General features: G+C 45.5%; 1 protein-coding gene, 1 long non-coding RNA gene and 1 pseudogene across 4 annotated transcripts; all 3 read left to right on the forward strand.

The window, feature by feature from the left end:
- The first annotated feature begins 325 nt into the window (after positions 1 to 325).
- On the forward strand, positions 326 to 1160 carry LOC109745563 (lipoxygenase 7, chloroplastic-like; annotated as a pseudogene).
- Positions 1161 to 7639: 6479 nt separating this feature from the next.
- Positions 7640 to 8311, forward strand: LOC109745562 (NDR1/HIN1-like protein 10). Its single transcript, XM_020304687.3, has one exon. It carries the CDS (start codon positions 7640 to 7642, stop codon positions 8309 to 8311), a length of 672 nt encoding a protein of 223 aa, XP_020160276.3.
- Positions 8312 to 11724: 3413 nt separating this feature from the next.
- Positions 11725 to 13875, forward strand: LOC120967889 (uncharacterized). Of its 3 annotated transcripts, none has more exons than XR_012189222.1 (4): positions 11725 to 11837; positions 12772 to 12877; positions 13154 to 13466; positions 13566 to 13875. It is a non-coding gene; the product is annotated as an uncharacterized lncRNA (long non-coding RNA). The 3 variants fall into 3 exon arrangements; XR_006667097.1 differs by having other exon boundaries at positions 12772 to 12849; XR_012189221.1 differs by lacking the exons at positions 11725 to 11837; positions 12772 to 12877 and having other exon boundaries at positions 12884 to 13466.
- The last annotated feature ends 358 nt before the right edge of the window (positions 13876 to 14233 follow it).

Genomic DNA, 14233 nt, shown 5'->3' on the forward strand with positions numbered 1-14233 from the left:
AAAGATGTTCACAATACGTCATATGTGACTCGAGTCTGCCTACAAAAAATTATCAGCATAAAGTTGAAAAAACTATTGGACGATGTACTTTTGTCTTGATAAGTAACGTGTTTAGGCGAGTGGAACTAAAGTTGACATGGTTCTCGTTCTTCACACTTTGGCTGCTCGTGGTTCTACCATTTTCAATACCCGGTTTTGGTAATAGCATTCCACGTAATTAAACCCTCCTCTCTTTTTCTAAAAACTAATCTCATCCTCATTCATCCGTCGATTAAACACTAACAGGTGGAAAATTAGATTTATTCTTTTTTTGTAACCCATATAAACCCCCAAAATATATAAACATACACTCTAGGAATTCCTAATGTCATCCCCAAAAAATGTGCTTCTGCCCCAACAATAGTTATCCACGTAATGGGAAAGTTGGTTAGGGATGGCCAAGGAGGACCCCACGGCGGAGCACGGCCTCAAGCTTGCCATCAAAGACTATCCGTTCGCTAATGATGGGCTCCTCATCTGGGACGCCGTCAAGGGGTGGCTCCTGGCATACGTCTCCCGGTATTACCCGGACGCTGCCACCATGGCCAGCGAGACGTGGAGCTACAGGCGTTCTGGAAGGAGGTGCGCACCGAGGGACAAGGCGACAAGAAGGATGCGCCCTGGTGGCCTAAGCTGTATACGCAGGAGAACCTAGCGCACAAGCTCACTACCATCATTTGGGTGGCGGCGGCGCACCACACGGCGGTCAACTTCGGGCAGTATGACTTCGGGGGACACTTCCCGAACCGCCCCTCCATCGCGCGCACCAACATGCCGGTTGAGAAGTTCCTGGACAAACCGGACCAGGCGCTCCGAGAATGCTTCCCGTCGCAGGTGCAGGCAAAGCTGGTGATGACGGTGTTAGATGTGTTGTCCAATCACTCTCCTGACGAGGAGTACCTCGGAGGGATGGAGAGCGCACCGCGGGGCGGCGACACCATGGTGCATGCGGCCTACCTGAGGTTTGTCTTAAGGAGGTGGACGGGATCATCGACGGAAGGAACAAGGACAGGAAGCTCAAGAACCGGTGCCGCGTCGGCATCGTGCCGTAGCAGCTCATGAAACCATTCTCCCAGCCCGCCGTCACCGGCAAGGGCATCCCAAACATCATCTCCATCTGATCCTACAGAGCTAAAATAAACCACATGTCTCTGATCCCTTTTCTAGCTGATGAGTTCGACGCACTTGTGGAAAACCTGCTGCGAGGTGCTTGGCTTCTGATCACCTACAGCGTCGTGACAACTCACAAGCACGAATCTTACATTCTTAACAAGTTGGTCCCAATTCTCACAACATGCATAGTGTCCACCTTAACGTCCCCACTAAGGGAATGCATTTAAGGCCGTCGCTGTTGCCGTAACGGATTATTTGCTTCATTCTTTCAAATTAATACTTCTATAATGTATAAACTATGGCGGGTACTTCAGTTCATTGCTCTATACATCAAAGCGAAAGCTTATTTCAAGAGAATAATAAGACGACTTGACGTTTCACAGAAGGCATAGCAAATGTTGGTTTCGCTTTGTAGAACTAATCTACATCATCTACAACTTCAGTTTTGAAAGTTGGGGTTTGCTTCGTACAACTCCTTTAGAAATGTATACAATTCCCTTCTTCTTCGATGTACAACCCACTTAGACACATCGATGTACAAGATCTGTCCATACCCCTTCATAAGAATGCGCAGGATGGTCTTTTTTAAAGTACATCTCTTTATATACGGCTTGTGTACATCCTGCACACACACTCTCCGCCCTGGGCCGACCCATTTTGCACATTTTTTCGCTTCGGTAAACCTTCAAAAAATAAATGCCTTGATAACATTCGAACCCAGCACCTATTTGCTTAGTACAACCATAATAACGGACTGGCCAACTTTCTTATTGTGTCTAATTACCTTCCTTTTCTTCTTCAAATATAACACTAACCAATGAGAGCCTATTTGTTTTTTTTTCAAGTTTTCGTTTGTCTGGTTTTTCTTTTGTTTTTTTCAATTTTCTTTTCTTTTGAAAAATTCATTAACTATTTTTCAATCATGAACTTTTTCTTCAATTCATGAACATTTTATTAAATTCATGAATTTTGTTTTCAAAACCACAAACTCTTTTCAACTGTTATGAATTTTTTACAAAGCCTGCGATTTTTTTCAAAATTAATGAACTTTTTCAGATCAATAAACGCTTGGGCCGACCTGCTATTTCTTTTCAAAATAATGAACCTTTTTCAAATCCGCATCAACCTAGCAGTCGGGTTAGGTGAGGTTTGGCCGGGTCAAGCTCTCCTAGATCCATACCCGAATATTTAGCGGGCGTACAGTCTGCACACCATCTTAGAAGGAGACCCATGCTAGAACCGGATGGGCGACCTGACCCAATAGTACACACGTCGGGTCTAATATTTCATTTCATTTTTATTTTGCCGAACTGACCGCAGATCTTGCGTTTAGCATTCCTTTGAACTTTGCCGACGCCTTTCTTTGTCTCTTTTGCCGCCGTGCGCTCAAGCAAGCGAGGTGGGACTAAATAAGCTACTCCTATGTTCATTTTGTTGCGGAACACGCACAGCACACCCTCGTGCATCACCCAATAGGCCAACATACTGCACCATTTTGAAGTTACATACTTTTTTTTGAGCAAATGAAGTTACATACATAGACTAGTAGTATTTATACAATTCAACTATGGGCCTTACCGTTCTGAAGCGATCGACAAGAAATAAAAGGCAGAGCAAAGATGCATACATGCATCCTTACCGGCAGCGTTGGTGTGTACTAAACTAACCTTAAAAAAATGGTGTGTACTAAACAAATTAATTACCATGTATCTTCACCACACACCTCGTAAAAAATAAAATTGTATTTTACTCACTAATCTTAATCTGGTGACCCATTGGGCTACCCAAAGGGCAAAACCCCATGCCCATACCCCACTCATGACTAATCGGGTTACCCATAGGGCTTATCAATGGGTGAATATGGCGACCGATACCCTACCCATTCGGGTCGGGTTTCCATGGCGCGGTCGCCCATGGGTCGGATTACCGGGTTGAGACGGGAGCGACGTCGTTGCCTAGTTGGGCCAAGGCCTAATCACTTTTTTCTACTTTTTTGTTTTTATTTTCTTTTTCCATTAATTCATTTTTATCTTTTTTGAATTTTATTATTCTTTTTTTAAATATGTTCAAAATTTTGAAATGTTCTTTGGAATACCAAAAATTGTACTTGTTTTCAAATATTGTTTACAATTTATAAAAATGTTCTAGAATTTCAAAAATGTTCCGGTTTTATATGAGTTTTGTTCACAAATTTAAGAAATGTTTACGTTTCAAAACAAGTTGATAAACTTAAAAAAACACGCGGTTTGCAATTTGTGTTCAACATCAATTGTTGAGAATTTGTTATTATTTTTGAGAAAACTGCATCTGCGCCTACTCCATGGTGAAGTGGCGTACACAGAAGTCGCGGGAGCCAGGGTGGAGTCGTCGGAGTCTGTCTCCATCGTGGTGTTGTCCTCGTCCTCGTCCTCGCATACCTCGGGTGAGCTGGCCGGCAAGCCGGCCTCGATCCAGCTGGCACGAAGGCTATGCAAGGCCGCAGCAAGGGTGGCCACCGCGTGCTTCATCTCCGGTGATAGATTATCCCACAGAGCTTTCCCGCTGGCGGTCATGGCAGATGTAGTGCAAGGGAGGAGGATGTGGAGGGGCTAGTGTTGTGGTGTGGATTTAGTCGGGTGTGTCCGCCTTTATATAGTGGATTCCGGTGAGGCGAGGCGTCCAGGTGCGTCAATGAGCGCCGCCGGAGTGGGTTTCTTGGTTGGAAAGCCTGCTTAATGGTGGTAGATGGATGGACAACGGCATTAAATGAGCGCGGTTGATATCTGTCCCGTTTCGTCCAGTCACGCGTCTCCGCTTTGAACAGGCGCAGACACCGGAGACGTGTCATGGGCAGCGCCCTTGGCTGGCGCGTCGCTTCAATGGCGGAGGCAGTGAGATGTCGTGTCGGCTCTGAGGCGTCTTCAATGTTGAGTGGTGCGCTCTACAGCGGCATGAATGCGGGCAGCTGGCGCCGGGCAGGAGCGCTCGTGGGATGGGAAAGGGGGTTTTGGTGGGCCAGGGCGGTCAGAAACGGCCTTGAGATCTGTCCGGACTCCGGCAAACCTCCCCCACGTTTGTCTCCAATTTGTAGGAGAAATCACGTCCGGACCGCCCCGCGGACTGATACAGATCGGTATTGGATGGCTTCCGTGATTCAAACGGTTGTGGGAGGTTTACTGAATCCGCCTTAGAAATGCCCTCACTATTACTCCCTCAGTCTCATTATGTAAGAGCATTTTTAACACTAGATTATTGGATGGAGGGAGTATCAAACAAGTTTATATTCAATAACTGAACCTAAGAATATACAAGATTAGTTTGACCTTTAACTTTAACACCCAGCATTTTGCTCCGTAACCTCTGTCAAAGCGGTCTGGTTGTTCACAAACACTTTTGTTTTTGTACAATGACAGCGTATGCAATCAAAAAAATATGTAAGGGCATCGACTCACATAATTTGTCCCCCATCCACCTATTGACACGGGTACCAGTCCACGGACATGGATGCGAGAGACCGCCATCCAATTCGAACAAAACGGACGAAATTCGTTCAAACCGGGTGGATTTCATTAAAGTTCGCATATAGTTTACATAAAAGATCCATATTTCGACCATTTAACAAAAAAAGTAGAAAAAAAACCCAAAACCCTATACAAGACGACTAGCTCGTAAATGTGGCCGCCCTGCAATGCCACGCCGTCGTCGCCCTTTGTGCCGCCTCGTCGTTGTCGTCCCTCCAGCGGTGGAACGCCACCGGAGGGCCATGACAGCCTTGTCCGGTGGCTGCCTGCCACTCGTGTAGGAGTCACTCCGCCTCCTGCTACGCTGGGTGGAGTGACTCCGCTGCCACTGCCGATGTTGCCTTCGGAGCCCAGGTGGTGGCCTTGCCGCTATCGGCGTTGGTGAAGCGGTCGCGAAGCACCCACTCCTCGCCAATCTTGGCGAGCTCGCCGTCAAGCGATGGCGGCGCCTGGCGGCCGTCGCCACGGTCGATTGCCCAATTGGCGGCGAGGTCAAGGTCATTGCGGACCCAGTCCGACGCCACGTCGTCCCTCATGGCGAACGCGGAGCGGCGACCAGCATTGCGCCGGTTGTACCTTGCCTGCTGCCTTGCCGCGTGCTCCGCCTCGGATACGACGGACCTCGAGCCCGAGGCACCGCCATAACTGCATCCTATGAGGTAGTGGAGGAGGTGGACCCGCACCATCTAGATTGCGGGCGGCGGCTCCTCCAAGATGGGGAGGCAGTGGCGGCTGTACGGCTGCGTGATTAGGACACTGGCTCCTCCTTGACCCGGGGGCGATGACGGCTTGTCATTCATGCGGCGTCCGATTTGTATGCCGCGGTTGTGCTGGGGCAAGGCCGACTCGTCCTTCAAAGGCTGGAGCAGGGACGCCGGCTCGCGCTTCACACAGTGGCGCGACGGGGACGCTGGCTCCTGCTTTACGTGCGCCGGCGATGGTGGTGACGGGCTCCTGTGATGGTGCGACCGCTCTATCATTATCTCGATCTAACCGACCAAATCTATTGCCGTTAGAGCGGCTTCCTTGAGGAGTCGGGGCGGCTGCTGCTGCAGCGCTTGGTCCTCCTCGTCGCCAGAGGATATGACGATCTCCTCCTTCCTGTAGGAGCCAGCCGTCGTGGACGCCGACGGGTCCGGAGAGCGTGTGCGGCGCCGCCAAAACCCTTAGAGGAGGAGTTCCCACCTACTCCGCCTGTCGGCGCGGAGCATCATTACTCCGCCGCTGGGCTCGGAGAGGACGAGGGGCTTGGGCATGAAGATGGGGCAGGGGAGGGGCGGTGCTCGGGGAGGGAGACTGCGGCTCTGTGCGTCGCCGGCGCACGACCTAAATAGGCGCGGCCAAGTCAGGCAAAGGGGCGGTCAGCCTGCTTCAATGTGGTGCAGTGGCCGGAGTTGGTTCCTTGGGACGCGGCATCCACATTGAATCGGCTACGCCACAGAGGTCACGTCCGTCAACGCTACCCTCCCGTTAGGTCAAATCGCGGCATCAATGTCGGCTGACACATGATCTGGGCTGGCATGAATGCGGCGCGGCAAACGCCGCAGGCGCCCGATGAAAAGCGCGGGAGAGGTGGCGGGGGATTTTTGGTAGGCCAGTTAGACACAGGCTTGGAACCGGTCGAGACGCACACAAAGACCCCCACGTTTGTCTCCGGTTTGCGGGAGAAAGTACATTCGGACGGAACCGATACAAGCCGGCATAGGATAACACAACACGTCCGGACCATGCGGTCCGAACGGTTATGGGCAATTTGTGGGTCGCCGTTGGAGATGCCCTAAAGGATGCTAAAAAAAGTATGGACAAAGATGACAAAAATTATGTGTGTCATAAGTGAGAGCGGTAGAAGATTACGTGTGTGAGGATAGATAGGATGACAAAATTATGTGTGTGACGATACAAGATCTGTACAGGATTAATCAACCGACTGCGTACCTGCACAGGAGTTGAACTAAAATATCAATTTGTTGGGTGAGCGTCGGACGGGAGCTGTACAAATATTTTGTCTTTCTCACTTGACTATGACTTGGTAGCTAGGTAACTACTGTCTCAATGGAGAAAATCTTCGTCACTTACCATGCCTACATGTATACGTATGCACACACGGTTGTTATCAAGAAGCATATTTTCACAGTCATGACAAAAAATAAAGTGATTTTGTCAATCTTTTTCAGTGACAAAGTTGCTGAGGTAATCAGGATAATTAAGCTGCAACAACTTTACGAAGTAATGCACGTATACCAGCTTTGTTAATATATTGAGTTGCTGTACATTGTAGTTAAGTAGACTAATTAAATAAGGTATATTTGGAATCTGCAGTATTTAGAGCATCAATAACCATAAACACTAAAATCCTGCCACCAAACGCCCGTCGACGCGTCTGTGACCAGGCAGGACACAAAAAATTGATTCCACAACTACGAACGCCATTTGATCACTGCCTCACGCCCCTCCTAACCCTAGCAGCCACCGCCTCCTAATCTCGTCGCCATAGCCGGATCACCGCTAGACAAAGGTTGACGGTGGATGACGGCGGTGGCTGGGCCTTCCTCCGTCGTCGCTCTAGTGCGCGGCTGTGGCAGATTCTCGTGCAGGTCCCGTCGATTTCTGACTGCCCAATTTGATTTATTCTTCTCAATTCTAAAGTGATAAACGAAATAATAAATTTTGTACTCTCTTCGATCTGTATTAATTGCCGTTGATTTAGTACAATTATTTGCACAGTGGTAGCATCAGTCCTTGTTTGCATTTGCAAATCTGCAATCTTCATTTCCACGTGTTTGCTTCGCTGCTTCCACCGTCCAGTGTTGACGTGCCTTGTTTTCTTAAGCATGTTTATTAATATTGCCGGTAAGAGCCTTGAAGGTTTCGTCATTTTTTGTCTCTGCATGTTACCACATCGATGGGATCAGCTTCGAACAAGGGCAACCACTACTATATCTGTCAATCCCTTCATGTCAAGTCACCTGGGTCGTCTCCCTCTAGCCATGTACCAATCACAGCAAGAACGCCATGTCTACACCTTCGAAACGGGTTACGTCGACAGCGGCGTGCCTACCCAGTACGCTCCTGATCCAAGCCCTCCGGCCCAAGCTCCCCCACGCCGCCGTTTGACCCCATTCCGCATCCTGGTGAGAGTCTTCATCGGCATCTGCACCTTCATAGGCGTCCTATCCCTCCTCATCTGGCTCATCTACCGTCCCCGGACGATCCAGATGGCCGTGGACTCGGCAACACTCTGGAGCTTCAACCTGAACTCGACGACGAGCCCCCCGCTGCTGTCCTACAACCTCACAGCCGGTGTGTCCATCTCGAACCCGAGCAAACGGGTATCCGTCTACTACGACCGGCTGCAGGTGGAGGGATTCTACCAGGAAGAGCGGTTCGGCCGTGCCGCCTTGCCGCTGTCGTTCCAGGGCGTCCGGCGGACCGACACGGTGCGAGGCATGCTCCAGGGGAGCTCCGCCCGATACTTCGATAACGCGATGGCAAGTGGAACGGGTGTCTTCCCCTTGGACCTGTGGGTCGTTGGCACCGTGCGGTACAAGTATGGCGAGCTGACGACAACCTCGGCGAGCACGCTGTCGGTGAAGTGCCCGCTTGTGCTGCAGCTCATGGAGGCCTCAACCAGGGTCGAGTGTATTGTGATCAGCTCTTGAATCTACTAGAGCTTTGTATCCTAGCCGATGCAGGTGTTCTGTACTCATCTGTAAAAGGATGCAAGCGCCAGTGGCGAGCACGCTGTTGGTGAAATGCCCGATTGTGCTGCAGCTGATGGAGGCCTACCAGAGTCGAGTGTATTGTGATCACCTCTTAATTCTACTAGAGCTTTGTATCCTGGCCGATGCAGGTGTTCCGCGCTCATCTGGAAAACGGCAATAGAGGCAAGCACCCGTGGAGTCCTCGACAGGCCCGAGTTGCTCCAAGTTTTTCTTTTTCGGTTCATAATTAGTAGCAAAACCAAAATATAAGAGCGTTAAGATCACTAAAATAGTAATCTAAACGCTCTTATATTTCTTTATGGAGGGAGTACCATCTAGATGAGAATTGACAGTGTCATCTAACTCCTGCGCTATGTGATAGACCCTTTTTTTTTTCTTGAGTTATGACTTCCTCTGAATTGGTTAGTCATTTCAATAAAACATGCAATGGTTTTTGTAGACAGGAATAGAGAGCCAACACAATCTCCCAAGCTCTATAGCATGACGGGTGTAGATCTTCGAAACTATGCCCTATGTTGCTATGTCTCAATGATTTTTTATTTTGAGTTCAAAGTAGCCACGTGGAATCTAATTTTGAAGCCCTTGTTGATACAAAGCCAATGATGAAACCGAATAGCAAATCGGTTTAGGCTGCAAAGCCTTTTTTTCTTTTCTGGAAAACGCCTTCAATTGGGATAATGTCACCATCATTTGTTTTTGGTTGTGCGCACTTAGCAATTCCACCTTTTCCTTGTATGTGCACCTACCAATGATTTGTTTCGCATGTCAAGCATAGTTTGATATTAACTTCTTTGCATAGAGAAGGAACAATTTTGATTGCATCATGCTATAGTGCTAGAATTCTAACATTCGCTCGTTAGAATTTCCGTTTCACTTGGAGTGGACTGACTATATAATGACCGTTCGGTTGTTGCCAAACTCTTCCGCTCGAGCTCTAGCGCAACAGGGCACATGAGGCCGAGCCGTGTGTGGTTTTTTGTTGCACCAGGCCGAGGAGAGCTAACGTTACTTTTGCAGGTGCACGAGGCCGAGAAGAGCACTCACGCAAGGGTGGCAGGCCCATTACCAGATTCCATCTCCACTGATTTGGGAAGGTTCTAGAACCTTCCATGAACCAGTTTTTTTCCTTCCGCTTTATTGTTTTTCGGTTTTTTCTTTTCCTTTTGATTTTGATTTTTTCCTTTTTTTCCAACTTTTTTTCTATTTTTTGATTTCTATTTCTTTTTCTTTTTTTGTTTTTATATTCATTTTTTCGAAGAGCTTTTAAATTGATGAACATTTTTTCAAATACATTAACATGTCTTTGAATGGCGAACACTTTTTAAACTCGTGAAGATTTTTTTAAATACGCGAATATTCTTTCAACATTGCGAACAGTTTTTTGAACAGGGGAAAATTTGTTTTGAACAGGAGAACTTTTTTGGTATTTTGAACCTATTTTAAAAATTAAGGAACATTTTTTGTTTTTGAAAAAAAATCTTGAGTTCATGGATGCTTATTGAATCAGTGAATTTGATTTTCTTTGAACATTTTGCACGAACAAATTAGAAATACACGAGCATTTTTGAATATTTTTAACATATTATATAAATTCATGGACTTCTTTATAAATTCATCAACACTTTTTGAATCCATGAGAATTTATCATTTTTTTAATGTGGGAACATTTTTCAAAATCACGAACATTTTAGGATTTCCTTGATATTTTTTAAAACCTTGCACACTGTTTCTAATTCATGGACATTTTATGATATTTTACACTTTTCCCAGAATTCGCAACTTCTTTTGAAATTCACAACTTTTATGAAAACCTGAATTATTTTACAAAATAAAAACGCAGAAAAAAATAAAAATCATAGTAAGAAAGAGGTGGGCATCGCGCCCTATACATGAGCTGGGGCTGCGCGTTCCCTCGATCCCTGGCGCGCATGTCTCCAAATAGGGGGTCCCTCATGCGAGTAGAGCATTTGTTTTGTCTGCGTGATTGTCACCAAACACAGGGCATGACTACCTTTGGCAATAAACCTCGTTCGCATACGTCCTATCATGAATCCACTAGCTTGGAAAAATGGATTAGCTTTATTCATGTGTATGTGTAAGCCAAAAGTGTTGGTCGGAAGCAATCAATCATTATCACTTCGGCCAGTTTACATGGGCGAGACGTGAGTCGGGGCGAGGGGCAACAAGGCCGTGGAAGACACGGTGACTAGTAGCACACGATTTGACAACCTCCACTTCTTTCCTGATCTAGTAGAGTCCGTGTGTTCTCGTTGTTCACATGTCTTGGGCAGCATATACAAAGTACAAAATTTGTTTTGGTAGATCCAAGAGATCATGATAGTGTGACAGAAGTTACCTGTAATTAGTTGTCTTGCATCTACCAAGCTCAAAGATATTCACAATACGTCATATGTGACACGAGTCTGCCTACAAACAATTATCGGCATAAAGTTGAAAAACTATTGGACAATGTACTTTTGCCTTGATAAGTAACGTGTTCTGGCGAGTGGAACTAAAGTTGGAAGATATAGATGTTGAGTCAGCAAAGTTATCCTAGATTATCAAGATTTCATATGGTTCTCTCTCTTCACGCTTTGGTGGCTCTCGGTTCTACTTTTTCCAAGATTCGGTTTTGGTAATAGTGTTCCACGTAATTAACCCCTCCTCTTTTTTTCTAAAAAATAATATCGTCCTCATTCATCCATCAACTCAACACCAACAGGTGGAAAATTGATGCATAAGTTATTTTATCAATGGCAAAATCATAATTCGGTGGTAGGATATTTAGAAAAATGCAATCGTTGTAGATAATGTGCCTTGTATTAGCACCTAGGGAATACATTCCTTGTATTAGATTTACTCTTTTTTTTTGTAACCCATATAAAGCACAACATATATAAATATACACTGTAGGAATTTCTACTGTTAGCCCAAAAAAATGTGCTTGTTCCCCAACAATAGTTATCGACGTAGTGGGAAAGGTGGTTACAAATGGAAGCTTTTCGACATTATGAATGTTGAGCCAGAATCCGTCGAGAGGAACTTAAGTTGAGATATGCAGATGCAAAGTTTGCAGAAATCCTGATCATCTGGACATGAGATGGTGGCCTCTCCTCACACTTTAGAAACTCCAGGTTTTTCGCCTTTATTGGACTCTATTTCGGTAAATGTGCACCACTATTTTGGTAAATGTGCACCACTCATCAACACAAAATTAACCTTCTCGTAATTTTTTTTAAATTAACCCCCCTTCCCTGCCTCGCTCCACTACCGAAACACGACAAAGTGACATACAAATGTTTTCTGGAAGTTAGGATATTTATTGCGTGACGACTAAAGGGGGGGGGGGGGGGGGCGCAAGAGGTGCAGATCACCCATTGACAACCTAAATACAAGTAAGGTAACCAAATATCGTAGGTGTGCACTCAGCGAACTTTCAATGAGAGTCATGTTCGGAGGCGAGGTATTAGTCGCTCTAACATCATACTCCATTGAATCTTTGTACAAAGCTAGATTATTTTGGTAATGGCACAATTAAATAAGTTCACATATTTGTTCTCATGCCATTAAACAATTAATTTTGTGAATAAGTGCTCAACCTTAAAATATAAATCTATGTAGCTGGCAATGCTCAAGGTCTAGCCGTCAATTTATTGTGTGCTGCAATCGCTCGATGATGTAGTTTGCGTTTTACTACAGGGTACGATATTTGGTTGGTTCGGAACTAGTTACCCACTTAATAGAAATTGTTAGTGTTATACTATATTAGATGCACCAAGGAACCCTCTTTTAAGTAATTTTAATGTTCGCAAGTGTCGTTATGCAGCTATACTGAATGAAAGAAACACTCAAATTGCGAAAAAATTCCTTTTGAAGTAGAAGTAGAGAAGGGTGTGAATATATTTTGTTGGCAGTTTGAGTTAACGAGGGCAAATGAATAGTATGTGCTATTGGACCAGACCGACTGAAAATAGGTCAGTGATTCTAAAGAGGAATATAAGAATACCAGATTCCCATAGAGAAATATACACGGTAGGGAGAACTACATATTGGTTCACCTAAAAAAGGATTATGAGGTTTCTCCCAAAAGGAATGATGGGAATAGTTAGTTGAAGATATGTGCAAAACCATACATAAAATGTACTCCACATTTACGTGGTAATTCTAAAATTGCGAGTTAAACTAGCCATCTTAATCAAGATTAATTTCCTCAAGAAATAATTTAGTTGTACTACTACAAAAAATTGAATTCATATTGCATAGCTATGAAAAAGGTAACATAAGTACTCTTCAAAACACCAAATCATGTCTACAAGAATTCTGAAAATGGCTCTACAGTCGAACGCAAAACCTTTCAATATTGTAATTTCAAACTAAGGTGTATCTATGTAATGCAGCAATATCACTGGAATTTGAGAGGAAACAGTTCAATCTTCGCTTGTCATAATGTGTATGGAGGAGACGACGCTTGCAACGTATTGGTGTTAACCTTTCTATACCAAGGTACTGCCTAGGATAAATTCTTCCAGAAAAGCAAAACCCTTTGGAAGTTCTGCAATTACATCATGTGCTGCCAGCACTATACTAACCCCTTTGCCCCCCTCCCCATGCACACACGCAAAGAGATTAAAAAGTATTTGCAAATACAACATGCACTCCCAACACTATATAAACCCTTTCCTCCTCCTCCTCCTGCACATAGGGTATTTGAATCCTCTCAAAGACAAATGATCAGGCACCACCTTTGCCACCTGACCGTGCTTGCAATGGAAATTCCAGGGGCATCATCTCGGCGCTCCATGGCCATGTCGTCAACCTCACTGCTAAAGCGATGCAGTGGCATAGCACAGTCGCGAAAAGGGTGCCGCTACGACCCAGAGAGAGCCGGCATCGGGATTGTCTCGGCTATTATGGAACCAACCAATGCACACCTACACATCGTCGGGCCTCTCATCCACACCAACGCACATGAGATCCTAGAGGTTACACTGCCAAACCTTATTTGGAGCAATAGGAGGCCATTCCGAGCAGCCATACTTTCATGTGGTCTATGCCGCAGCTGGATCGGTAGTGGCACCGTCTACATGTACAAGTAAGAAATTTATTGTCAACTCAGCCTCTCCCCTTAGCATCCAAGAAAACTTAATTATATTCTATGCATGCATGGCATGTTTCGCCTTTTTTGTGGCAGAGGTGAGACGGGATTCTGTAAACCGGAGTGTGTCAACGACTATATTGTGGAGCAATTGGAAAAACAAACACGGAGGCTGAGGTGGTGTCAAAGAGAAAAGGTCCCACCAATGGAGGACGATAAGGAAGGCAATCAGAGCTCCATGTTCTTCACCTGCGCTGGTAGCCTATGATGCACCTACATATATGTTTGAGAGATGTATGGGCTTAGAAGGACTGGAACCTATTTTTCACAACTGTATAACTTGGTGCTTTTGTAAGTAACAGAACACCTGATGGTTAGTAAATAGCAATACACTTTTGACATGGTATGAGCATATCTCTTCATTCACATGAAACGACGCTTGCATACACTCGAGATAGTGATACACCACACATTACATGCTAGCTGTACGACACTTCCAAGCATATTGTCATAACTAGCTCGACGTGAAAGCTACACTGTTTATTACTTTTGCTAATTATGGAACAAAAGTTGTTTGGCTTCGAGACAAGATCTGCTAGCTCGCTCGGATCCAAGGTTGACATGCAAAGCATGCATGGTCCAAGCTGTATATTAACACAACTAAAATATGATTGAGTGTAATCCATACGTGAGGCTAGGATTTACCCCTCATTGGAAGGCACCACTTAATTGCTAGACTGTGTATGCCTTGGCCAAAAGCACTG

The sequence above is a fragment of the Aegilops tauschii genome, chromosome 7 (assembly GCF_002575655.3).
Source record: "Aegilops tauschii subsp. strangulata cultivar AL8/78 chromosome 7, Aet v6.0, whole genome shotgun sequence".
Classification (NCBI taxonomy): domain Eukaryota; kingdom Viridiplantae; phylum Streptophyta; class Magnoliopsida; order Poales; family Poaceae; genus Aegilops; species Aegilops tauschii.

What these genes read in the sequence shown, in the direction of transcription:
- LOC109745562 (XM_020304687.3), top strand. Translation starts at nt 7,640, where the DNA reads ATGTACCAATCACAGCAAGAACGCCATGTCTACACCTTCGAAACGGGT.